This window comes from Sus scrofa, unplaced genomic scaffold (genome assembly GCF_000003025.6).
Source record: "Sus scrofa isolate TJ Tabasco breed Duroc unplaced genomic scaffold, Sscrofa11.1 Contig2717, whole genome shotgun sequence".
Classification (NCBI taxonomy): Eukaryota; Metazoa; Chordata; class Mammalia; order Artiodactyla; family Suidae; genus Sus; species Sus scrofa.
In genome coordinates, this window is record NW_018085157.1 from 1,732 (window position 1) to 26,168 (window position 24,437).

Sequence of the window (24,437 nt, forward strand, 5' to 3'; positions counted from 1 at the left end):
TTCTTAACGTTACTTAGGTCTTTTCAATTTGAAAGTGTTTTAAAATCAAGTACAGTACATCCCACTGAGTTCCCTTTTGTCTTCATGATAGCCTCATCCCTGCCTGTGTAGCATTATCCTAAAGTGACATTCTCCAAGCATTTTATTACAGGTATATGTGTCTGTATCTTACCTATTATTATTTTCACTCAAGTATTCTGCGCATGCACATTTGTTTGGGTTTTATTTTACTGTTTGTTATTATTTATTCTGGGGCTACCCTTGCTTGCTAGTCACGGTGTCTGCAGCAGCTGCGGTGACTGCAGGAGGCAACCTGTGGAGGGAGTGATAGCCAGTGTTAGGACCTTGGGTCTGTGGGCTGGTGCTGCCAGGGGCAGGGGCAGCGCTGCTGGGCCTGTGGCTGCTGGGCCTCGTGCTGTACTGGTGCCCGCGGGGTGGCGGTTACGCTGGCCTGGCTAGCTGTGGGGGCGGACCGCGGTCTGGTGGGGCCTGCGCCGCGAGCCCCGAGGTTCACGCGCCTTCCGAACCTCGCTGGTTCTGAAGGCGCGCTGCCCATGGAACACTGCTCACCTTGCCTCCGGCGTAGTCAGCAGTAAACGGAAGTCTCCTAGAGCCTCCGCGCCTCTTCCAAGGACTTGGACCCGCGCTCATCTGTTCCTCATGGGCAACTACCTAGCAAGCCCGCCCCCCCGCAGCCTGCCTCCACTCGGAGCCAGGACCTGCGGGAGAGCCTGGCCGCCGCCCGCCCACCCGCCCCACGCCCACCGCCGCCAGCTCCATCAGGCCATACCCCCGGGTTCATACTCACCCCTCCCTACCCACTCCTCTTCCCCGACCCTCTAGGAGACGGCCCTCCGGGGTTGTGGCCCTGTAGCACATCGGTTTGTAATAACACCTCGAAGGAGATACCCAATCCAGCAGGCCCACTATGCCTCGCTGGGGGTCCTTCCCACGGTGTGCTGGAATAGTGTCACAGGAAGACTGTGCTCTCTGCTCGCAATTCCAAAGTGGTGTGCAAGCCCAGTGAGAGTGAGGATTGCTCCTCCGGATAGCAAGCGGATTCGTCCCCCGCTATCAGAGCAGAGTAGCAGCTCAACCGTTCCTCCCCATCAGCTAGTGCCCCAGACCATGTGCAAAGGAGACTGTGCTGAGTGCCCTCAGAGCGAGGAAGAAAAGGACGGTGAAGGAGGAAGACCAAATACTGGCTGATGGCCAGAAGAAAAGAGAAGGCGCCAGGACAGCAGTGGACGTGGACATTCAGCATTTGAGCCGCTGGCGGCCAGTGGAATCCCTGCCTCTTTTGTGCCTAAGCCTGGTCTCTGAAGAGAGGTCTCAGTCCCCAGAGCTCAGATGCCCACTTAAATAAGAGGTCACGCACCTCTTCTCTGAGCTCCTGACCAGCACGTACTCAGGCGGCGTGCCCATCTCCAGGCGCAATGCCATCACCAGTTCTTACAGTTCTACTGGAGTCTCTCTCAGCTGCGGAAGAGGAGTGGTCCTAGGTCATCCCCCTTCTCCAGGCCAGCTTCGTCCTGCTCCCAGGCTCTAGCGAGGCCAGCAAAGGAAATAAGAGAAGAGGAACTTTCTCATCATTCGGCTTCTCAACTGCATTCACAACAGACAAGGAGTCCCGGGAGCAGAAGTTGCCGATACCACACAAGGGAGAAAGAGAACTCGTGGAGTTCTCCACCAACACCTGGCAGCTCAGGGCAGCGTAAAGCGGAAGGTGCAGCTGCTGCGGTCCTGGCGAGGGGAGCAGCTGACCTTGCCTCACCTCCCCAGCTTGGGTATTCAGTCACTGCGGAAGACTTAGACTTGGAAAAGAAAGCTTTTGTCACAATGTTCAGCAAGATCTTGAGGATAAGACTGATACTGCCTTGAGCGCTGTCCCTGAAACCCACCTACCAGTCAGCCTCCGGTCTCCTTCAGCCTGCCTACTGCTGGGACTCCTGCCACCAAAACCTCCCTCCCACCCAAGCCCTAGCCACTGTTGAAGAGCTTGAAGAAGCAGCAGGATCCCCAGGCCTACCATCGCCCCCCAAGTCTGCTGGCATGGCAAGCCCTGTGGCCCATTCGCCCCGAAGACACCCGGCCCTCTGGCCCCTCTTGCTCTTCACAGTCAGGCCTCTTGCGGGCACCTCCTCGGACTGCAAACCTACAGCTGTTTTCTGTGCGGCACCCTTACCCCGCTCTTCCACAGGACCAGTCACTGACACCAAGTCACCTCCAGCCCCTCAGGCTGAGACATCTGCCACCCAGCCTTGTCGCCCCCCCTCCCCCCCGCAAGCAGAACATTCCTTGTGGAATGCTGGGCACCTCACCTGCTAAGCCTCCTGCCTCTGCAGCTCCTGCTGTGTCTTCACCATCTCCCGTGCTCGATCCCATTTTTTGGCCCCCTCCTAAAAGCAAGAACGAGGGCCCCTTGCCCTCTAGCCCTTCCAAGGTCCCAGCCACCACATCTTCCAGCTCAGCCCTCCCCGCAAGTACCCGCAGCCCGTCCCGCACTTTTAAACCTGCTTTCACACCAGGGAGGCCCCTGCATCCGTGCCCATAGTAAACTCCCTTCTTCAAGCAGGCAGCTCCTCCAGCCAGTGCTATGAGCGCTCCTCTCTTCCCTGGCCAGACCCGTGCCACCTCTGCAGTGGCTGCTGCGACCACAGCTGGCACCTCCGTAGACTCTGCTCTGAAGCCCGTGTTCAGCTCCGTGTGAGCAGCATGACCAGCACCCTGAGCAGCGTGACTAGCACCACCGCTCCACCTCCCAGCCCGTCCTCTTTGGGACTCCCTCTGCCTCTGGTGGCAGCTTCACAAACCAGCTGTGGGTTCCAGCTCCATAGTCCAGCTTGGTAAGCCTCCCACCATGCCTCCTTCAAGAGCAGTCACCAGCTTTGGCCAGTCCCTTCCCGGTGCCCCTCAGGCAGTGGCCAGCAGCAGCAGCAGCAGCAGCAGCAGCAGCAGCAGCACAGCGCTAGCACTGCTGGCTTTAGTGATTTGAGCAGCAGCCTCCAGCCTCTGCCCCAGCCACCACCAGCCAGGCACGCTGACATTCAGTAGCACCCCCCGCCCAGCCATCAGCGTTCCCTTTGGCTCAAGTGCCACCCCTCTGTCATCGTATCCAGGATCCAACGCCCAGCCCAGTTTGGGCCACTGAGGCAGCAGCAGTGGGCTGCCAAGCCATCCCTTGTCCCCAGCTTGTGTAGCTCCTTCACGTTGGAAACTCTGCAGCCCCCGCCCCGACTGCCACTCCAGCCGCAGCCCAGCCAGCCTTTGGCAGCACCACACAGTCCACTCTTGGTGGCCTGAAGCCACAGCCTCTGCTCGGGCACCTTGCGCCCCCAGCCAGCCTTTGCAGCACCACAGCCGTTTTCTCCTTTGGTGCAGCCACCACCTCTGGCTTTGGAGCTACAGCCCAGACCACGGCAGTGGGGCCAGTCGCTCCAGTAGCACGACACCATCCCCTTCACATTTGGGGGATGGGCAGCCCCACCTCTGGCAGCAGAGGCTTTGGGCTCAGTGTGGCTTCGCCAGGCACCAGCTCTGCCTCAGGAGCCTTTGGCTCCGGAGCAGGACAGAGTGGGACCGCTGGCAGCACGACTCCTTTTGTGGGAGGCTTGAGTCAGAAGAGCCTGGGTGCACCCAGCCAGAACACATCCTTTGGCCTCAATGTGGCCTGCACTGCAGAGAGCCAACCTGTGTTTGGAGGCGCCTCCACGCCCACCTTTGGTCAGAGCACCCCTGGCCCTGGGGTGGGCACATCAGGCAGCAGCCTCTCCTTTGGGGCGTCCTCAACACCCATCCAGGCTTTGTTAGAAAAGGACCTTCCTTTTCCATTGGTGCGGGACCCAAGCCCCCAGGGCTTGGCAACAGCTACAGGCCCGGAGGCAGCACACTAGCAAGAAGTAGCCCCTGGCCCTAACCCCCCCCCCCCTTACCCCTCCTGCCAACAACTGGACCTTGGCACCTGCCAGAAAGAGCCTCTCACCTTCTAGTTCCATGAAGCTGAGATCTCTGAACCAGTCTGCTTCAGCCATGGGGGCGGGAGGAGGAGTGGCAGGTGCAGAGGCTGTTCCTGTCTTGCAGGAAGCAGAAGGCCCAGGCCTTGGGGGATGGGAAGGCAGGAAGGGTGGCCGGGCCGAAGCCTGTGACCTTACTTGAACAGTTGCACTGGTGAGGCTGGCGAGAACTGAAGAAACGGCTGAACATATCGCCGCTTCCTTCCCTGAGGCTCGCGTGGTATATACGCTTAGTGAGGCAGCTCCCTTGCCAGCGTTTCCCTGAGAGCCAGCTCTGCTGGAGAGTGGCAGGTAGAGACCTCACCCCTTGCATCTCTGATATGCATTTGATGGGCTTGGGGAAGCGCTTATCCCTATAGCTTTACCTTGCTTGGCTTGGCTATGCAAGGTGCGTCTCCCCATCTTGTCCCATTAGAGGACTCAGGGTCTCCATTCCTGCTGCTTTATCCGTCACCGACTGCTTGCAGGATCAATTCCTTTTGAAATGATCCTGAGTCTAGCTTTGCTTGGATACCCCAGTGGGTGCTGCTCCTCAAGTCGGAGCCTCTGTTTCATCGCCAACCCTCTCTGCCAGTTTGGCCCCCACGAGCTTGGTGGCTCAGGACTGTTAGCCTGGCAGATGGAGGGGTGACCTGTCACTCTGGGAGAGGGAAGCTCTTGGAACAGGCAGGATGCCCACCACTGCTTTCAGCTGCCTCCTTGTCCACCTTCCCTGTTGGCCTCACTGGACTTATCTACCTCCCGGGATCACATGTTTAAGCCTTATTCTGTATTACTTTATCGGATGCTCATGTCCATTGCTCTTGAGTCGAGATTGATGGAATAATTGATTGTTGAGTGGCGGCACGTTGGTAATGCTGGACGGAACTGTTTAAGTTTTGGGGCCTCGCTATTTGAATGTGGAAAGTAGCACCACTTGATGGCTCCAAGTGCTGAGTCTTGACTTTTCAGTTGGTGTTTTGATCTTCAGGGCTGGCGGCCTAGGTGGATGGGGCCACTTTTTTCTTTGCCCATCTACCTAACCTCACGGCAGGCTAGATCACCCATCGTATAAGTTAGAAAGCGTTTAAGTAATAAGCACATTTTAAAACCGTATCTTACTCCCCCCGCCCCTTCCTTTCTTCTCCTTTTTTCCAAAACCACGTACCCCAGGCCCAAGAGCCTGGCTGCCACGCCATCCTCTTTGGGAGAAGCATGAGTGGTCGTGTGTCGAAGTGAAAAGAAAAACATCCTTAAACATTTCCAACCAGATAAAATAGTTATTTTTGTGTTTAAGCTAAATTGCCTTTTAAATTCCTTCAAGCTTGGTTCATTGAGGTGGTTAAAGACTATAGACTATAGACTAGAAATTAGCTGTATAGTTCAGTAATGCCTGTGTGAAGAAGAGGCTCAAATGCTGTCCCAGGCAGCCTTTCCGAGGGCCTGGAGCTTCTGCTGGAAGCACAAAATGTCATTCTTATTTTATAAATGTGACGGAGGTGTAAGGAGTCCCCCTGCCCATTTTGACTGAGGGTGACTGTCTGCTGGCAGGGGACTGTGCCCCCCACCCCCCTGGAGAGCTCGACTCCTGGCTGTTGTGTGTGGAGCTGAGGAGGGACCTGAACCTGGAACATCTGCCAGGACGAGAGGGGGGTGGGGCACAGGCCTAGAAATCAGGCTTCTGCCTACACCTTACATAAGGCAGACCCTCTCAGGTTAGTCCTCTGAGCTAGCTTGCCTCAGTTCCCCAGCAGGACCCTTGGTCCAGGAACCCCCAGGAGACCAAAATATTATTCTGCTCTTCTGAGGATTGCAAGGAAATATGGGAAAAAAGGTTTCTCCTCAAAATGTAAACCAGTCTGATTTCAGCTACAGTGTGAGCCTCATTTTCAAATGTATACAGTGCTTCCAGTTCTTGAATACTTCTGCGTTACAGAGCATGTCCATTTGACTACCTGTTGGCACTGTCCCCCCTACTAGGCATTTTCAGAATTGCTACATGATTACATTTTTCTTTTAGTATACTTTTGATTGCAAAATTGACTGTCATTGTTACCCTTTTATCCATTACTTTGTTCTTAGGAATCATTCCCTTTTAATGTTTCCTTTAAGTTTTTGGGTAATTTTGTGAGACAGCAGCAGTAAATGTATGTATTCAACCTGCCGTTTTCGTTTGAAGACTGCTACTTAAAAATGTAACAAACATATCTAGTTAATATTTTATACCGCTTAAATGTCTCAGTCCTTTTAGAAATAAAATAAATAAAATGGTTTAATTCTGGTATGAATGTTTCCTTTTAATTTATTTCAGTATTCCATTTTACACTTTGTAACACAAACATAGTTATGGTTTTTTTAACTTTATGTTTCATTATGGATTCATTTAATCACTCTGTTTATTAGTTTCTTTCCTTGCCGTTATTTCTGACCTCCCTCTGAATTTACTCTTCTTCCTCATTCTTTATTAATTTTTTAAATGAAGAAATCTGAGGGGTGACCTCTCATTATTTTACCTCTGAAATGTGTATTTATTCATTTCTGGAGATAGAATTCTCGAAAGAAGCTGTACCTTTTGGGATCTTGTGCTGTCTTGTCATCTTACCTTTCTGGAATGCCTCGCCAGCTCAGATTTCTATTTAGCCTTTGTTGAAGTTAGTGACCAGTATCCTAATTAGTACAAGGCACATGATAGGCCCTACATTCAATATGTGCTATGCGATTTCATAGAATCCCATGTGGCAAAGAGATTGCTGGCTATGGGATGGCTGGAACCCATGACTTAATTCACACTTTGTCATTTGTTTTCTCATGTGTTCATGGTTAATCACTAGCTTATATTCATGTAATGAGAGGACCATGTCACTTCTGTGCCTCTTTGTTTTGTGGTGCTGCAATCAGATACAATGGGGTGACCCATACTCAACAGTATGGAAGAAAATGATTTGTGCATGAAATTTCAAAAGTGTCAGTGGTAACAATTTTGCAAGGCTATTGCAATCGAGGCTCAATCTCAAGTACTGTATCGTTGCCTGAACCACTATACAGACTTTAAGGTCTTCCTCCAATAACTTCTTCTAACCTTCTTTTCTCCCCGATGAAGTTCTTTAAAATTTGGGAACCCGTATTAAACTGTGAACTTTGAACTCAGACACTGGAATATGAATTGATAGTACATGTTTTAGGTCTGAAATTCTCTGGGGCTGTCCTGACCATGGCTGGGCGATTTTAGATTTAATCCAAACACAAATTGAAAAGAAATACATGTCCTTCAAAATGTACACCTATGTTACCAAATTAGTAATTTTCTAGTAACATAAAAGCTGCCATTTATACGAATGACAGGTCCTGTCTGGTCTTACAAAGATGAAGTAACAGTGAAGTCAGGAACAATTATAGATTGTTCACTGCTTTTCACTACAATGATAGAGATTTCATAGTTCTTGACTAACAGAAGTTGTTCATGTCTATTCATTCTACTTGTTCATAAAACTTAAGTTACACAGAGTGGTTGTCAAATGAGCCTGTGCCATAGCTGTTGATGTTTCATGCCAAGGTAGGCAATTCATCTGGCATAAATGGCACAAAGGGTCTAACCAGGGAGTTCCCCTTGTGGCTCAGCAGTAATGAACCCGACCGGTACCCAAGAGGACGTGGCTTTGATCCCTGGCCTCGCTGGGTGGGCTGAGGATCTCGCATTGCCGCAAGCTGTGGTGTAGGCTGCAGACATGGCTCAGATCCTACACTGCTGTGGCTGTGGTGTGGACCAGCAAGTACTGTGGTGTAGGCCGGAAGCTGCCATGGTAGGGGCCAGCAGCTGTAGCTGGGTAGTTCCTGGGCAAGACCCCTGGCCTGGGAACTTCCGTAAGCAGCAGGTGCAGCCCTAAAACCAAACCAAACCAACCAAACAGACAAACAAAAAAGGTTCTCCCCAGACATTATATTTTAACAAAGTCTTCAGTTAAGTGTACTCTCTAATCACTTGGCCTCTGTCACTGCATTTGTAACGTGGCTTGTTGAGAAAATCATGAACATTTTCTGTGGCTTTCACGTACTTTGACAGAAATTTGAAAATTGAGAGAACTCTGTAGGACGTAGATATAGTGAAATTCTATGTGCAAAAGCACATGTCTTTGAAACTGGCTGTGTGTTATTTCACATTGAATATTATGTTTTCTGGTAAGTTCCTCAAGAACAATGGAACTGACATATCATTTTCTTGTGTTCTAAAACAGAGTCCTTTTTCAGCATCTTATCCACATTCTGTTGGCATTTTCCAGCTTCACTGATGAGTAATAGCAATAATGGAGTTACTTAAGTCTATATTCAGTAGATGTTAAGCATAAAGAGAAATACTCTAGGTAGTTATTTAAGTAACACACAGCCACCAATTTTAGAGGAAAAGGAGGCTTGTCTGGCCGTCATCATGGTCTGTTAGTGCAGCTTCACGGCGTAGCTTCTTATAGACTGAAGGTCCTGTGCCTTCAGCATTAATTGAAAGCATGTTTTTATTGGTCAGTTTGCTTTAGGGTTAAGGCATGCTTCAACCTCAGCAACATGATCTAGTGAGCAATGAAGAGGATGGTACTGAGTATAATTGGATGGGCTAAGTTGTTAGTTTCTCAGGCCCTGGAAGAATTCAGCCACTCAATGATTCTAGAAGGTGTATCTATTCAAATCATGACAAAGACAGTTTATTTGGAAAAATGCAGAAAAATACTGTTTCCTGGAGACAGAATTTAGCTTAGGTGTTTATGTGTTAACTTTCTTCCAGGGTTCTGAAGATCAGACAGGCCTCTCCACCTAGCAGAAAACTAATTTTTACATGGAAAAGCAGCAGAAGCTTAGCTGTCTGGTTTGAGACAATAATTATGAGGAATAGGATCAGGGTAATGCTGGGCACCATGGGGATACATAGGGCTCTAAACACATAGTCCCTCTTCTAAATACGAATTAAAAATATGATAGATAGGCTAAGAATTCTTAAACAGTTCATCCCTTGACCAGCATTTGCTCTAGAATCTACAGGGCCGAGCATTTGCATGAAAACCTTCAGTTTTGTGCTAAAAATTATATAACATGCCAGTCTGTCAGAAGTAGTCACTGAAACATTTTACGGTCTTGGAATGCAAATATGAATTAAGAAATAGAAATACACAATCTATACACAAGGGGGAAACTGTAGAATTTTTGTTTTAGGAGCAGGTTAATGTTTGTCTCTGGATTTCATTTGGAAGTTTTACTTGATGACAACTAAATGTAACCATAGGTAACCAAATGTAGCAATGGTTTAAATTTGTATTACCAGATACTATATCTAGCAGCCTAGACACTGAGAAGTTTCAAATGGAAAAATATTGTATTTGCTTTATATTCTCTTTTTTCATGCTTAATGTGAATAAGGTTGCCCTTTGCTGTCTGACTTCATATTCACATGAGAGCATTGCATGGAATCAGCCAAAGCACCACTGTAAAGTCAAGACAGTCTGTATTTTCAGATTGTTGGTTCTATTATCTGGACATTACTTTTTACATTCATTTGCTTTTTACTGAAACTGATAATGCTGACATTAACAGGTATTAAGATTCCTGTTCAGTTTTTTTTTTTTTTCTCTTGTATTCTTCATATCTTATGTGCATTGGGGTTCAGGGTTCTTTATCTATCTATCTATCTATCCATCTCTGTTGATTCATTCATCCATCCATTCTTGGAATTAGTTCCTGTGATTTTGGGGCAAGTAAGTTCAAAATTGGCAGGATAGACATGCAGGCTAAAACTCGGGGTTTGAAATAAAGACACGATTTGAGTTTGCAGTCTTAAGGCCGAATCTTTTCTTTGGGAAACTTGAGTTTTTGTTCTGAAGACCTTTCACTTGATTTTATGAGGCCTACCTACTTTTGCAAGAGTGGCCTGTTTAAGACCAATTGATTGTAGATGTTAAGCACAGCTACAAAATTTGTTGACACCAACCCCGAGATTAAGCCTGATTAAACAGCTGGATACTAACCGTATTGTTAGGCTGAATAACCTAACCCTGTTGACCCATAAAACTAACAGTCACACGTTGCCAACTCCGTTCTTCTTTTCATGAAAGCTGTGGTGTGGGAACAGTTTAGGATTTAAAGAGAGTGACATCCATAATTTCAGAATGTATTCACTCACCATTGGACTCGGAGTACTGTAATTCCTTTGTAACACATTCTTCAAACACAGTGAAGGAATACAGGATTTCCAACCAACCTCCTTAGGAATACCGAAATTATCTCCCTTCCAGAGCCCAATCTAGCAGATGAAAGAAAATTATACGAAAAGGTTATACATGTCTAGCTTTGGTTCTCTCTAAGAAATAATACAGTTTTAAAGCGGAGAGTATTAAGGATCACATACAAACATTAAGGTCACGTCATAAGTGCCAAATGTCTCCTAGGGTATTCAAATAAGAGTAAAAATTTAGATAAAGACAAGCTCGGTCTGTCATAGTTAAATGTCCGATAATTACAGTCAGATATGCTTATTCAATTATGAGGATATTAGTAAAACGTGTGTAACTTAGTCTGGGGCTTCATTGAAAGCTGCCGGTGGGAAATGAGTCTGGAAGGGTGTTTTCTCAGGTTAGTGCTGTCAACACAGACCATCAGTGACCAGTCAGTGATAGGAATAGACGAGAGCTTTATCTGATGTACACTGAAGACTGTAGCCTAGGAGAGAGAGCCTCAATAAGCATTGGAATTGCGTTTCCACTGAACTACAGAATGTGGGAGGCCTATGCAGGCAAAGATGGCAAAGGTACATAAGCTGTCTGTCAAGCATTAGGATTGGAACAGGCAAGAAGTAAGGGCCCTTTTTAAGTGCGGATTGGTTGGGGTCCGAAATGTTTGAATAGTTACACTGATAGGCTTTAGAGAGAGAGCATAAAGTTGCAGCTGGCAGGTGGTAGAAGAGAGTGTTTTGCAAATGGCTGGTGATACTCTTGAGTTTGAGGTAGTTCAGAAAAGTAAAGCTCTCCTTGATGCAGGAACAAGACTGAAACAACATCCACAATGGCTACCTGTTTCCACTTTGAATGTCTGAATCAGTTGCTCCATCTCGCAATTCTATTTTTTTTTTTTTTTTTGGTCTTTGTCTTTTGTCTTTTTAGGGCCACACCCACTGCATATGGAGGTTCCCAGGCTAGGGGTCCAATTGGAGCTACAGCTGCCAGCCTACACCACAGCCCCAGCAACACCAGATCCAAGCCGTGTCTGTGACCTACACCACAGCTCACAGCACCACCAGATCCTGAAGCCACTGAGCGAGGCCAGGGAGTGAAGCCACAACCTCACGGGGCCTAGTTGGATTTGTTTCCGCTGTGCCACTCCAGGAACTCCCCATCTTGATGTTCTTAGTGCATTTTTTAGTGGTTAAAGCAGGTGTACAAAGGAGGTTTGACAGGCCATGGGAAAGAGTGTTCTAGTTAGTGTAAAGTTCAGGCCAAATCAGGTGAAATCCAGGATGACTTCCTCGTATCTCAACATGAAAACATTTCTTCAGTCAGCAGCATGTATACGGATGATCGCATTCAGATTACAGAAAAGTACTTAAGGATAATTTTTACATAGGAGAAAACACAGAAAACTGGCAGGAATTCATGCAGGTTAATAAAATTGGTGGAATCAGTGATGCTCTCCACAGTGGTGAGTGGTTAGTCACCCGAGGTTAATAGGGGAACAGCTGTCCAAATATTAGCATGTTATATTTAAGAAGTTGCTGTTGAACAAAGTGACCCAGTTGTGTATATGTGTGTGTGAGTGTGTGAATATATATATATATATATTCCTTCTTTTTTCATATTATGTTCCATCATGTTCTAACACAAGAGACAGGACATAGTTCCCTGTGCTGTACAGTCGGACCCCAGTACTTATCCACTCCAAACTTCATAGTTTGTATACTCCAACCCCACACTCCCCATCCATCCACTCCCTCCTCTGTCCCCAGCAGCATCCACAAGTCTGTTCTCCACGTGCCCGATCTGTTTCTGTTTTGTAGATGGGATCATTTTTGCCCTATTTGCGGCTGGAGCGTCGCCGGTAGAGCCCTCACCACTTGCATCTCTGATGTGCAGCAGAGTGCAAGATGAAGTTCCTATCCAACTGTTTTGGGTTTACAGAAGAGTGATCCTAGGAATTTTTACAGCCTTTCAAACTAAGCAATGGAGAGTCCCTGTGGTGGTGCAGTGGGTCAGTGATCCAGCTTGTGTCTGTGCCATGGCCAGTTCAGTTCCTGGTCCAGTGCAGGGGTTTAAGGATCCAGCATTGCTATAGCTGTGGTGTAGGTTGCTGATAGGGATTGGATTCAGTCCCTGGCCTGGGAACTGCCATATGGTGCGGGGGCAGCCAGAAACAGACCAAGAAAAAAAAAAATTAACAGTAAAAAACAGAGTAAGAAACTATAGTTGTGTTGCATGTCCCTTCTTGCAAAAGGAAGTTTAGAATGAACATTTTTGAAAGATTTTCTTCTTTTTTTATTTTTTTCCTGCAGTACAGCATGGGGATCAAGTTATTCTTACATGTGTATGTTTTTTCCCACCCTATGTTCTGTTGAAATATGAGTATCTAGACATAGTTCTTAATGCTGCTCAGCAGGGTCTCCTTGTAACTCTATTCTCAGTTGTGTCTGATAATCCCAAGCTCCCGATGCCTCCCACTCCCTCCCTCACCCTTCGGGCAGCCACATGTCTATTCTCCAAGTCCATGATTTTCTTTTCGGTGGAGATGTTCATTTGTGGTGGATATTAGATTCCAGTTATGAGTGATATCATATGGTATTTGTCTTTGTCTTTCTGGCTCATTTCACTCAGTATGAGAGTCTCTAGTTCCATCCATGTTGCTGCAAATGGCATTATGTCATTCTTTTTTTTTTTGGCGGAGTAGTATTCCATTGTGCATATATACCACATCTTCCGAGTCCATTCATCTGTTGATGGAAATTTGGGTTGTTTCCATGTCCTGGCTATTGTGAATAGTGTTGCAATGAACATGCGGGTGCATGTGTCTCTCCTGAGAAGAGTTTTGTCCAGATATATGCCCAAGAGTGGGATTGGGGGTCGTATGGAAGTTCTGTGTATAGATTTCCAAGGTATCTCCAAACTGTTCTCCATAGTGGCTGTACCAGTTCACATTCCCACCAACAGTGCAGGCGGGTTCCCTTTTGTCCACACCCCCTCCAGCACTTGTTATTTGTGGGCTTATGAATGAGGGCCATTGTGACTGGTGTGAGGTGGTATCTCATGGTAGTTTTGATTTGCATTTCTCTTATAATCAGCGATGTGGAGCATTTTTTCATGTGTTTGCTGGCCATCTGTATATCTTCCTTGGAGAAATGTCTATTCAGGTCTTTTGCCCATTTTTCCATTGATTGATTGGCTTTTTTGCTGTTGAGGTGTATAAGCTGCTTATATATTCTAGAGATTAAGCCCTTGTCGGATGCATCATTTGAAACTGTTTTCTCCCATTCTTTAAGTTGTCTTTTTGTTTTCTTTTGGGTTTCCTTTGCTGTGCAAAAGCTTTTCAGTTTGATGAGGTCCCATGGGTTTACTTTTGCTCTTATTTCTATTGCTTTGGGAGACTGACCTGAGAAAATATTCAGGATGTTGATGACAGAGAGTGTTTTGCCTGTGTTCTCTTCTAGGAGTTTGATGGTGTTCCGGCTTATATTTAAGTCTTTCAGCCATTTGGGGTTTATTTTTGTGCATGGTGTGAGGGTGTGTTCTAGTTTGATTGCTTTGCATGCAGGTGTCCAGGTTTCCCAGCCATGCCTTCTGAATAGACTTTCTTTTTCCCATTTTATGTTCTTGCCTCCCTTGCCAAAGCTTAATTGACCATAGGTGTCAGGGTTTATTTCCGGGTTCTCTATTCTGTTCCCTTGGTCTGTCTGTCTGTTTTGACACCAGTACCACACTGTTTTGCTGACTGTGGCTTTGTAATATTTCTTGAAGTCTGGGAATGGTATGCCTCCTGCTTGGTTTTTGATTCTCAGGATTGCTTTGGCGATTCTGGGTCTTTTGTGGTTCCATCTAGATGTATGGATTGTTTGTTGTAGTTCTGTGAAAAACGTCATGGGTAATTTGATAGGGATAGCATTGAATCTGTAGATTGCTTTGGGTAACATGGCCATTTTTACAATATTGATTTTTCCAGTCCATGAACATGGAATATCTTTCCATTTCTTTACATCTTGTTTGATTTCTTTGATTGAAGTTTTATAGGTCTTGGCATATAGGTCCTTTACCTCTTTAGTCAGGTGTATTCCGAGGTATTTGATTTTGGGAGGTGCAATCTTATAAGGTATTGTATTTTTGTATTCCTGTATTCCTTTTCTAATATTTCATTGCTGGTATACGGAAAGGTGGCTGATTTCTGAAGGTTAATCTTATATCCTGCCACTTTGCTGAATTTATTAATCAGTGCAAGTAGTTTCTGGGTTGAGTCCTTAGGGTTTTCTATGCATAGTAGCATGTCATCTGCATCCAGTGACAGTTTGATCTCTTCTCTTCCTATATGGATGCCTTTTATTTCTTTTGTTTGTCTAATTGCTGTGGCTAGGACTTCCAAAACTGTGTTGAGTCGCAGTGGTGAGAGTGGGCATCCGTGTCTTGTTGCAGATTTGAGTGAGAAGGCTTTCGGCTTTTCCCCATTGAGTATTATATTTGTGTGGGGTTGTCATAAATGGGTTTGATTATGTTCAGGAATATTCCCTCTACACCCACTTTGGCGAGGGTCTTGATGATGAATGGATGTTGGACTTTGTCAAATGCTTTTTCTGCATCTATTGAGATGATCGTATGATTTTTGACATCTTTTGTTAATGTGGTGTATGACGTTGATTGATTTGCGTATGTTGAACCATCCTTGTGAACCTGGGATGAACCCTACCTGGTCATGGTGTATACATTTTTGAATGTGTTGTTGGATTTGGTTGGCTAAGATTTTGTTGAGAATTTTTGAATCTATGTCCATCAAAGATACTGGCCGATAGTTTTCTTTTCGGTGTTATCTTTGTCTGGTTTTGGAAATGAAAGTTTTTCTAAATGGCTAAAGCGCTTTTTTTTTTTTTTTTTTTCTTCCTCTGCTCAACCCTACTTTCCAGTATAATTTAACTGATTCTAAATCCTTTCCAAAGATTTCAACTGCATAAAGTAGTTATTATATAGATAATTTGGGCCTTTTCTTTTTGTTTATGGCGACAATTCTGTGTGTTTTGTTTATAACGTACTTTTTCCAGCTTTGCTCCTCTAGGATCGAATTTGTCATCACAAGAATTTTTGCTACTTTCACCATTTTCCCTATCCTAGCTATAGAAGCTAAGCTTTACACAGATTACCTCATTGATTTACGCATCATGCCACATTTTAAAACATGTATTTTACCAGTAGAAACTAAGCCCTAAATCGTTAGGGGTTAAATGACTAGCCCAGTAAATACACAGCCAAAAAATTAAAGACCTGAATGAATTCCAATGCTTATTAGTACCATTTATAGAATCAAATCTGCAAAAATTTTACGAACACCTCCACACCTCCATCTCGTTAATGCTGTTACCTTTAGTGGTATCATTATGGATTTGTCTTACTGTGGTTATTTCGAGTGACTGTTACACTTTTCAGTATTTTATAAAGTTCCTAAATTGAGTGTATATTCCTCTATAATATATATGTTAGATTAAGGCATACTGAGGTAGTAAAAGGATATTTTTGCTCTGTCAACATTAAAATCCATGCTCTTTATATATCATTTCTACATAATTATTCCACTTACATTTAATATCTTTGTGATTTATAAGAACCGATTGGTTACTTATCTTTAGATCCGTGCTTCATTGCTTCTATGATATATACAGAGACATGTACTAGATTGCCATAAGTAGTCCAAGGTCACCCACATTTTCCTTGCTTTCTTCCTTTATTCCAACACTCTCACAGTGAGCAAAAGGGAGAGAAGAATGATCGTAGATAGGTAAATTAGCTGATCGATAACTTTGTATTTGAAGAATATATATGTATGTATTAAACTACTTTGGCAAAAGCACTTGACATTTGACTCTGAAGAAGCAAGCATTCAGTGAATTGTTAGGGTGGTACCGTATATTAGAAATTATAAGCCCTGATTTGTTAGCTAGAGTGAGGCAGCATAAGTCTATGTTCTGCGTCCCTAATTGAACCCTGGTGGTCAGTTCACTGTGGTATTACAGCAAGTGATCAATGTAGAGCCCTTGTGATCTTGCTCTATAGAGAACACTGAGTTGAACAGTTAATCCACCTGAAACCTGGTCTCTAATGCCCCTGCAGTTCAACTTAATGAAGACATCTATTTTCCTGATGAGTCATGAGATACAAACTCTGTAGAGGTAAAGAGACCGTTTTTCAGAAAATGTTGTGAAATATGAATGTGGGAAAGAGTAAGATTAATTCTGACCAGAGGCCTAGAAAGACGCAACGGAGAAGTCAACTTTTGGGTCGTTCTTGAAAATAACGAAAATGTCTATGTGTATTTTATTCTTGAAGATCAGAATAGTGATAAAGTCTTTCCCCAAGAGAACTGCTAACTCTGTTTTAGATAAAGCAAGTACAGTAGCCAAAAAGGTTGCTATCAGATGATATACAGAAGAATGAAGGGGTGGAAGCGGTGGCTTATGGAAGTAAAACCCAGGGCTAATTCACATCAACCATGACGCACAAATCTTCCAAGTTCAGCAAGGCCGTAGTGGTCCATTCATTAAACGGTTTTGATGGCTTTTGGAGACTCATGAAATATATAAATTTGAATTTCATTGAGAAACTCCTAAATGCCATCATGCAGATTTATTACAGCTGGGCATATTATTAAGACTAGCCCAGATGAGTGGTCTGTGTAGAACTTTAAGCTACTGACATGTACATCTTGTAGGCTGCTGTACACGCAAGAGTTGACTACTTTAGTGAACCCCCCAAAATGAGTAGTTCCCTTTATTGCTACCTTAAAAGTTTCTCTTTTAAACATCCTCTAGGTCTGAATCAATGGTCTGTATAGTTTGCTCTTAAGCTCAGGTGTTCTTTCCTTTAGGAAATGTTTTATGATCAGAAGCCCTGCCCCAACCATTATGGAATAGATTAGAATGGGTTAAATAGCTCTCCTTCGTGTTCTTCTATAAAGTCATACAATCTGGGGATAAAGGCAGATTTTATTCTTTCCTAGTTAATGTTCCATTTATTAATTTTCCCCTTAACATGTTGCCCTGCGAGATGCTCCAGTACAATGCTGAGTGGAAGTGGTAAGAGTGGTAAGGTCTTTTTCCTGTTCTTAAGGATAAGCTATTTGGCCTCTCATCATTAAATATGATTTTAACTCTAGTTTTCCCATATTCCGTAGCATATATTTTCATGTCTCCAGTCTTAGGTTGTGGAGAATTTTCATCATAAATCAGTGTTCGATTTTGTCAAATGTTTTATTTTCAACTCAGTTCTTTGTTATTTTTTTTTAACAGCATTCATGGACATTGATTTTTCCATGGTCACTTCCAAATAGTATCAACGCCTTAGGCAGGACCATGGAGCTGGTTTGGAATGGGTTAAGGTGGGAGGTGTGTCTAACAAAAGTGGTAGCAACACTTTTCACAAGGATCGGGAAGATTTTCTCTAAAGACTACTTCTAAATGTCTTTTTTGCCTTTAGTGCACTATGTCTGTAGCATATGTTTTTCTCTAGTGTCTCCTCTTTCATTTCTAACTTTTTTGAATTTTCTCTTTTTTCTTAGCCTAAAGTTTTTTTAAAACCATAGTTGATTTATAATGTTGTGTCAGTTTCTTCTATACAGTATAGTAACCCAGATATGTGTGTGTGTGTTTGTGTATATATATATATATATATATATATATATATGTGTGTGTGTGTGTGTATATATATATATATATATATATATGTATATATATATGTACAGAAACACACACACATACACATATATCTATATATGCATTCTTTTTTGCATACTCTCTTCCATCATGTTCTATCCCAAGAGACTGGATATAATTCCCTGTGCTATCCATAGGACCTCATTGCTTATCCATTCTAAATGTAGTAGTTTGCATTTCCCAACCCCAAACTCCCCAAGTATTCCACTCCCTCCCCACAATCCCCTTGGCAACCACAAGTCTGTTCCATGTGTCTTTGAGAGTGTTTCTCTTTAATATATAGGTTCATTCATGCCATATTTGAGATCAATTTTTGTCATTATATTTATGTTTCCAAACATTTTTTTTATTGCTTTTGTTGTTGTTGTTGTTGTTGTTGTTTGACTGGTTGGTTGGTTATGGCCGTCTCGTTCGATTTCATTTTTTCCCATGTTGATCTTTTATATTTCCTTCCTTCCTTTCTAACCTTGGGCTTAGCTTGTTCCTGTTTCTGATTCCTTAAAAGCAACTTCAAAGAATTGAAATGTTCAGGTATTTAATGGAGATCTTTCTTTCTTTCTTCTTTCTTTTTCTTAAAAAAAAACCTTTTTAGGGCCACCCCCTCAGCATATGGAGTCTCCCAGGCTAGGGGTCTAGTCGGAGCTATAGCTGCCAGCCTACACCACAGCCAAAGCAATGCCAGATCCGAGTCGTGTCTGTGACCTATGCCATGGCTCAGAGCACCATGGGATGCTTAACCCACTGAGTGAGGCCAGGGATCGAACCTGCAACCTCATGGTTCCTAGTCGGATTGGTATCCACTGTTCCATGACGGGAACCCCAAGATGTTTTCTTCTTAACATTTGCTCGTATCAATATAAAATTCCTTGTAGGAACTGCTTTTGTAGCATCCTCTATGTTTTGGTATATTGCGTTTCTGTTTTCATTTGTTTGGAGGTTATTTTGTTGTAAATCTTTGGATTTCTTATTTGACCCATTGGTAGTTCCGAGTTGTGTTGTTTAGTTTCTGTATGTTTGTAAACTTTCCAGCATTCCTCTTGTTGTTTTTTAGTGTCTTATCCATCATGGGTGAACAAGTTGCTATAGTTTTAAATCTTTTAAAATTTGTGAAAGTTTAACATGATGTGGCTCATGATATGATCTATCCTAAAGAATGTGCTCTGTGCACTTGAGAAGAGTGTTTGTTGTTCTGTTGCGTAGAAATAGCTATGTACGCCTGTTAGGACCATTTGGTCTAATTTATAGTTACCATACTCTGCTTTGGCGCTCGAGCTTAATTTTTCCTACATAGGTGCAGTGTGTGTCCTTTGGCCAACATATGCTCATTTCTCCCACCTCTCTGCCCCTGGTGAGCTCTGTTCTAGTCTTTGCTTCTATGTATTCAACTTTTGGATCCTATAAATGAGTGAGATCATTCTATCTTTTTGTGTTTGGTTTATGTGATTTAGCAGGTCTTCCAGGTTCATCTGTTTTGCTGCAAGTGGCCGGATCTCTTGGGCATTTAAGGCTGGATAATACACACACACACACACACACACACATTTGTTATCCATTCATCTGTTGTTGGGCACTTACCTGGTTTTCTTATATTGGTTACGGTGAATGTTCCTGCAGTGAACATGGGAGTGCAGATATCATTTTGAAGTACTGATTTCATTTCCTTCAGTTTGAAATTGCTGTATCCTATGGTATTTTTTTTTTTCTTTAACTTTTTGAGGAATCTCCATGCTGGTTTCCACCATGGCTGTACTAATTTACATTCGAATGAGATGACCTCATTTGGTTTCTTTTTAACCATTCAGATGGAATCATCTGAATGATTACAAGTCATGTAGTCAAATGAGGGAACAAGTAATCGGTCCTTTGGAAGTTTTAAAACTGTGGGGCACCAAAGACTATTATTTTGGTCGAATATATTAGACTATTTACCTATCTATCTATGTAAAGATAGTGTTTTATTTGTGTTCTTTTCTGAATCCTCTAAACATTTTAACATACAGACATGTAGTACATGTTTCTCCACTTTCTCATTATTTCAACCGTAGATAAAAATACAAAGATGATGAATCATTCATCATATGGAGATTATGTTTAACATGTCTTAACATGTTACTTAGGTCTATTTCAGATTTGGAAAGTGTTGTAAAATCAAGTACAGTACATCCCACTGAGGTTCCCCTTTTGTCTTCATTGATAGCCTCATCCCCTGCCTGTGTAGCATTATCCTAAAGTTGACATTCTCCAAGCATTTTTATGATATAGGTATATGTGTCTGTATCTTACCTATGTGATTATTTTCACTCAAGTATATCTGGCGCATGCACATTTGTTTTGGGGGTTTTATTTATGACTGTTTGTTATTATTATTTATTCTGGGGCTACCCTTGCTTGCGGAGTCGCGGTGTCTGCAGCAGCTGCGGTGACTGCAGGAGGCAACCTGTGGAGCGGAGGTTGATAGCCAGTGTTAGGGACCTTGGGTCTGTGGGCTGGTGCTTCCAGGGGCAGGGGCAGCGCTGCTGGGCCTGTGGCTGCAGGGCCTTGTGCTGTACTTGGTGCCCGCGGGGGTGGCGGTTACGCTGGCCTGGCTAGCTGTGGGGGCGACCGCGGTCTGGTGGGGCCTGCGCCGCGAGCCCCCGAGGTTCACGCGCCTTCCGAACCTCGCTGGTTCGGAAGGCGCGCTGCCATGGAACACTGCTCACCTTGCCTCCGGCGTAGTCAGCAGTAAACGGAAGTCTCCTAGAGCCTCCGCGCCTCTTCCAAGGACTTGGACCCGCGCTCATCTGTTCCTCATGGGCAACTACCTAGGCAAGCCCGCCCCCCGCAGCCTGCCTCCACCTCGGAGGCCAGGGACCTGCGGGAGAGGCCTGGCCGCCGCCCGCCCACTCGCCCCACGCCACCAGCTCCATCAGGCCATACCCCCGGGGTTCATACTCACCCTCCCTACCCACTCCTCTTCCCCGACCCTCTAGGAGGACGGCCCTCCGGGGTTGTGGCCCTGTAGCACATCGGTTTGTAATAACACCTCGAAGGAGATACCCAATCCAGCAGGCCCACTATGCCTCGCTGGGGGTCCTTCCCACAGTGTGCTGGAATAGTTGTCACAGGAAGACTGTGCTCTCTGCTCGCAATTCCAAAGTGGTGTGCAGCCCAGTGAGAGTGAGGATTGCTCCTCCGGATAGCAAGTGGATTCGTCCCCCGCTATCAGAGCAGAGTAGCAGCTCAACCGTGTCCTCCCCATCAGCTAGTGCCCCAGACCCATGTGCAAAGGAGACTGTGCTGAGTGCCCTCAGAGCGAGGAAGAAAAGGACGGTGAAGGAGGAAGACCAAATACTGGCTGATGGCCCCGAAGAAAAGAGAAGGCGCCAGGACAGCAGTGGACGTGGACATTCAGCATTTGAGCCGCTGGCGGCCAGTGGAATCCCTGCCTCTTTTGTGCCTAAGCCTGGGTCTCTGAAGAGAGGTCTCAGTCCCCAGAGCTCAGATGCCCACTTAAATAAGAGGTCACGCACCTCTTCTCTGAGCTCCTTGACCAGCACGTACTCAGGCGGCGTGCCCATCTCCAGGCGCAATGCCATCACCAGTTCTTACAGTTCTACTGGAGGTCTCTCTCAGCTGCGGAAGAGGAGTGGTCCTAGGTCATCCCCCTTCTCCAGGCCAGCTTCGTCCTGCTCTCAGGCTCTAGCGAGGCCAGCAAAGGAAATAAGAGAAGAGGAACTTTCTCATCATTCGGCTTCTTCAACTGCATTCACAACAGACAAGGAGTCCCAGGGAGCAGAAGTTGCCGATACACCCACAAGGGAGAAACAGGACTCGTGGAGTTCTCCACCAACACCTGGCAGCTCAGGGCCGCGTAAGCGGAAGGTACAGCTGCTGCGGTCCTGGCGAGGGGAGCAGCTGACCTTGCCTCCACCTCCCCAGCTTGGGTATTCAGTCACTGCGGAAGACTTAGACTTGGAAAAGAAAGCTTTGTCACAATGGTTCAGCGAGATCTTGGAGGATAAGACTGATACTGCCTTGAGCGCTGTCCCTGAGAACCCACCTACCAGTCAGCCTCCGGTCTCTCTCAGCCTGCCTACTGCTGGGACTCCTGCCACCGAAACCTCCCTCCCAGCCCCAAGCCCTAGCCCACTGTTGAAGAGCTTGAAGAAGCAGCAGGATTCCCCAGGCCTACCATCGCCCCCCAAGTCTGCTGGCATGGCAAGCCCTGTGGCCCATTCGCCTCCGAAGACACCCAGCCCTCTGGCCCCTCTTGGCTCTTCACAGTCAGGGCCTCTTGCGGGCACCTCCTCGGACTGCAAACCTACAGCCGTTTTCTGTGGCGGCACCCTTACCCCCGCTTCTTCCACAGGACCAGTCACTGACACCAAGTCACCTCCAGCCCCTGAGGCTGAGACGTCTGCCAACTCCCAAGCCTTGTCGGCCCCCCTCCCCCTCCCAAGCAGAACATTCCTTGTGGAATGCTGGGCACCTCACCTGCTAAGCCTCCTGCCTCTGCAGCTCCTGCTGTGTCTTCACCATCTCCCGTGCTCGATCCCATTTTTTGGCCCCCTCCTAAAAGCAAGAACGAGGGCCCCTTGCCCTCTAGCCCTTCCAAGGTCCCAGCCACCACATCTTCCAGCTCAGCCCTCCCCGCAAGTACCCGCAGCCCGTCCCGCACTTTTAAACCTGGCTTTCACACCAGGGAGGCCCCTGCATCCGTGCCCATAGTAACTCCCTTCTTCAAGCAGGCAGCTCCTCCAGCCGGTGCTATGAGCGCCCCTCTCTTCCCTGGCCAGACCCGTGCCACCTCTGCAGTGGCTGCTGCGACCACAGCTGGCACCTCCGTAGACTCTGCTCTGAAGCCCGTGTTCAGCTTCCGTGTGAGCAGCATGACCAGCACCCTGAGCAGCGTGACTAGCACCACCGCTTCCACCTCCCAGCCCGTCCTCTTTGGGACTCCCTCTGCCTCTGGTGGCAGCTTCACAAACCCAGCTGTGGGTTCCAGCTCCATAGTCCAGCTTGGTAAGCCTCCCACCATGCCTCCTTCAAGAGCAGTCACCAGCTTTGGCCAGTCCCTTCCTGGTGCCCCTCAGGCAGTGGCCAGCAGCAGCAGCAGCAGCGCTAGCACTGCTGGCTTTAGTGATTTGGGCAGCAGCCTTCCAGCCTCTGCCCCAGCCACCACCAGCCAGGCCACGCTGACATTCAGTAGCACCCCCCGCCCAGCCATCAGCGTTCCCTTTGGCTCAAGTGCCAAGCCCTCTCTGTCATCGTATCCAGGATCCAACGCCCAGCCCAGGTTTGGGGCCACTGATGGGCAGCAGCAGTGGGCTGCCAAGCCATCCCTTGTCCCCAGCTTGTGCAGCTCCTTCACGTTGGGAAACTCTGCAGCCCCCGCCCCGACTGCCACTCCAGCCACAGCCCAGCCAGCCTTTGGCAGCACCACACAGTCCACTCTTGGTGGCCTGAAAGCCACAGCCTCTGCCTCGGGCACCCTTGCCGGCCCCCAGCCAGCCTTTGGCAGCACCACAGCCGTTTTCTCCTTTGGTGCAGCCACCACCTCTGGCTTTGGAGCTACAGCCCAGACCACCGGCAGTGGGGCCAGTCGCTCCAGTAGCACGACACCATCTCCCTTCACATTTGGGGGATGGGCAGCCCCACCCTCTGGCAGCAGAGGCTTTGGGCTCAGTGTGGCTTCGCCAGGCACCAGCTCTGCCTCAGGAGCCTTTGGCTCCGGAGCAGGACAGAGTGGGACCGCTGGCAGCACGACTCCTTTTGTGGGAGGCTTGAGTCAGAAGAGCCTGGGTGCACCCAGCCAGAACACATCCTTTGGCCTCAATGTGGCCTGCACTGCAGAGAGCCAACCTGTGTTTGGAGGCGCCTCCACGCCCACCTTTGGTCAGAGCACCCCTGGCCCTGGGGTGGGCACATCAGGCAGCAGCCTCTCCTTTGGGGCGTCCTCAACACCCATCCAGGGCTTTGTTAGAAAAGGACCTTCCTTTTCCATTGGTGCGGGACCCAAGCCCCCAGGGGCTTGGCAACAGCTACAGGCCCGGAGGCAGCACACTAGCAAGAAGTAGCCCCTGGCCCTTACCCCCCCTCCCACTCCCCTTTACCCGTCCTGCCAACAACTGGACCTTGGCACCTGCCAGAAAGTGCCTCTCACCTTCTAGTTCCATGAAGCTGAGATCTCTGAACCAGTCCTGCTTCAGCCATGGGGCGGGGAGGAGGAGTGGCAGGTGCAGAGGCTGCTCCCTGTCTTGCAGGAAGCCGAAGGCCCAGGCCTTGGGGGGATGGGAAGGCAGGAAGGGTGGCCGGGCCGAAGCCTGTGACCTTACTTGAACAGTTGCACTGGTGAGGCTGGCGAGAACTGAAGAAACGGCTGAACATATCGCCTGCTTCCTTCCCTGAGGCTCGCGTGGTATATACGCTTAGTGAGGCAGCTCCCTTGCCAGCGTTTCCCTGAGAGCCAGCTCTGCTGGAGAGTGGCAGGTAGAGACCTCACCCCTTGCATCTCTGATATGCATTTGATGGGCTTGGGGGAAGCG

The 24,437-nt window shown here is 46.8% G+C and overlaps 1 protein-coding gene and 1 pseudogene across 1 annotated transcript; both read left to right on the forward strand.

The window, feature by feature from the left end:
• Positions 1–371: 371 nt before the first annotated feature.
• LOC110258674 lies at positions 372–3,903 on the forward strand (annotated as a pseudogene).
• Positions 3,904–4,394: 491 nt separating this feature from the next.
• LOC110258675 (nuclear envelope pore membrane protein POM 121C-like) lies at positions 4,395–24,114 on the forward strand. The gene is given in 8 exon segments (XM_021081954.1): positions 4,395–4,401; positions 5,544–5,645; positions 20,413–20,543; positions 20,545–20,685; positions 20,688–20,724; positions 20,727–20,840; positions 20,843–22,362; positions 22,365–24,114. Coding segments are annotated over 8 exon segments (3,657 nt in total). The 3' UTR covers positions 23,970–24,114.
• Positions 24,115–24,437: the final 323 nt, after the last annotated feature.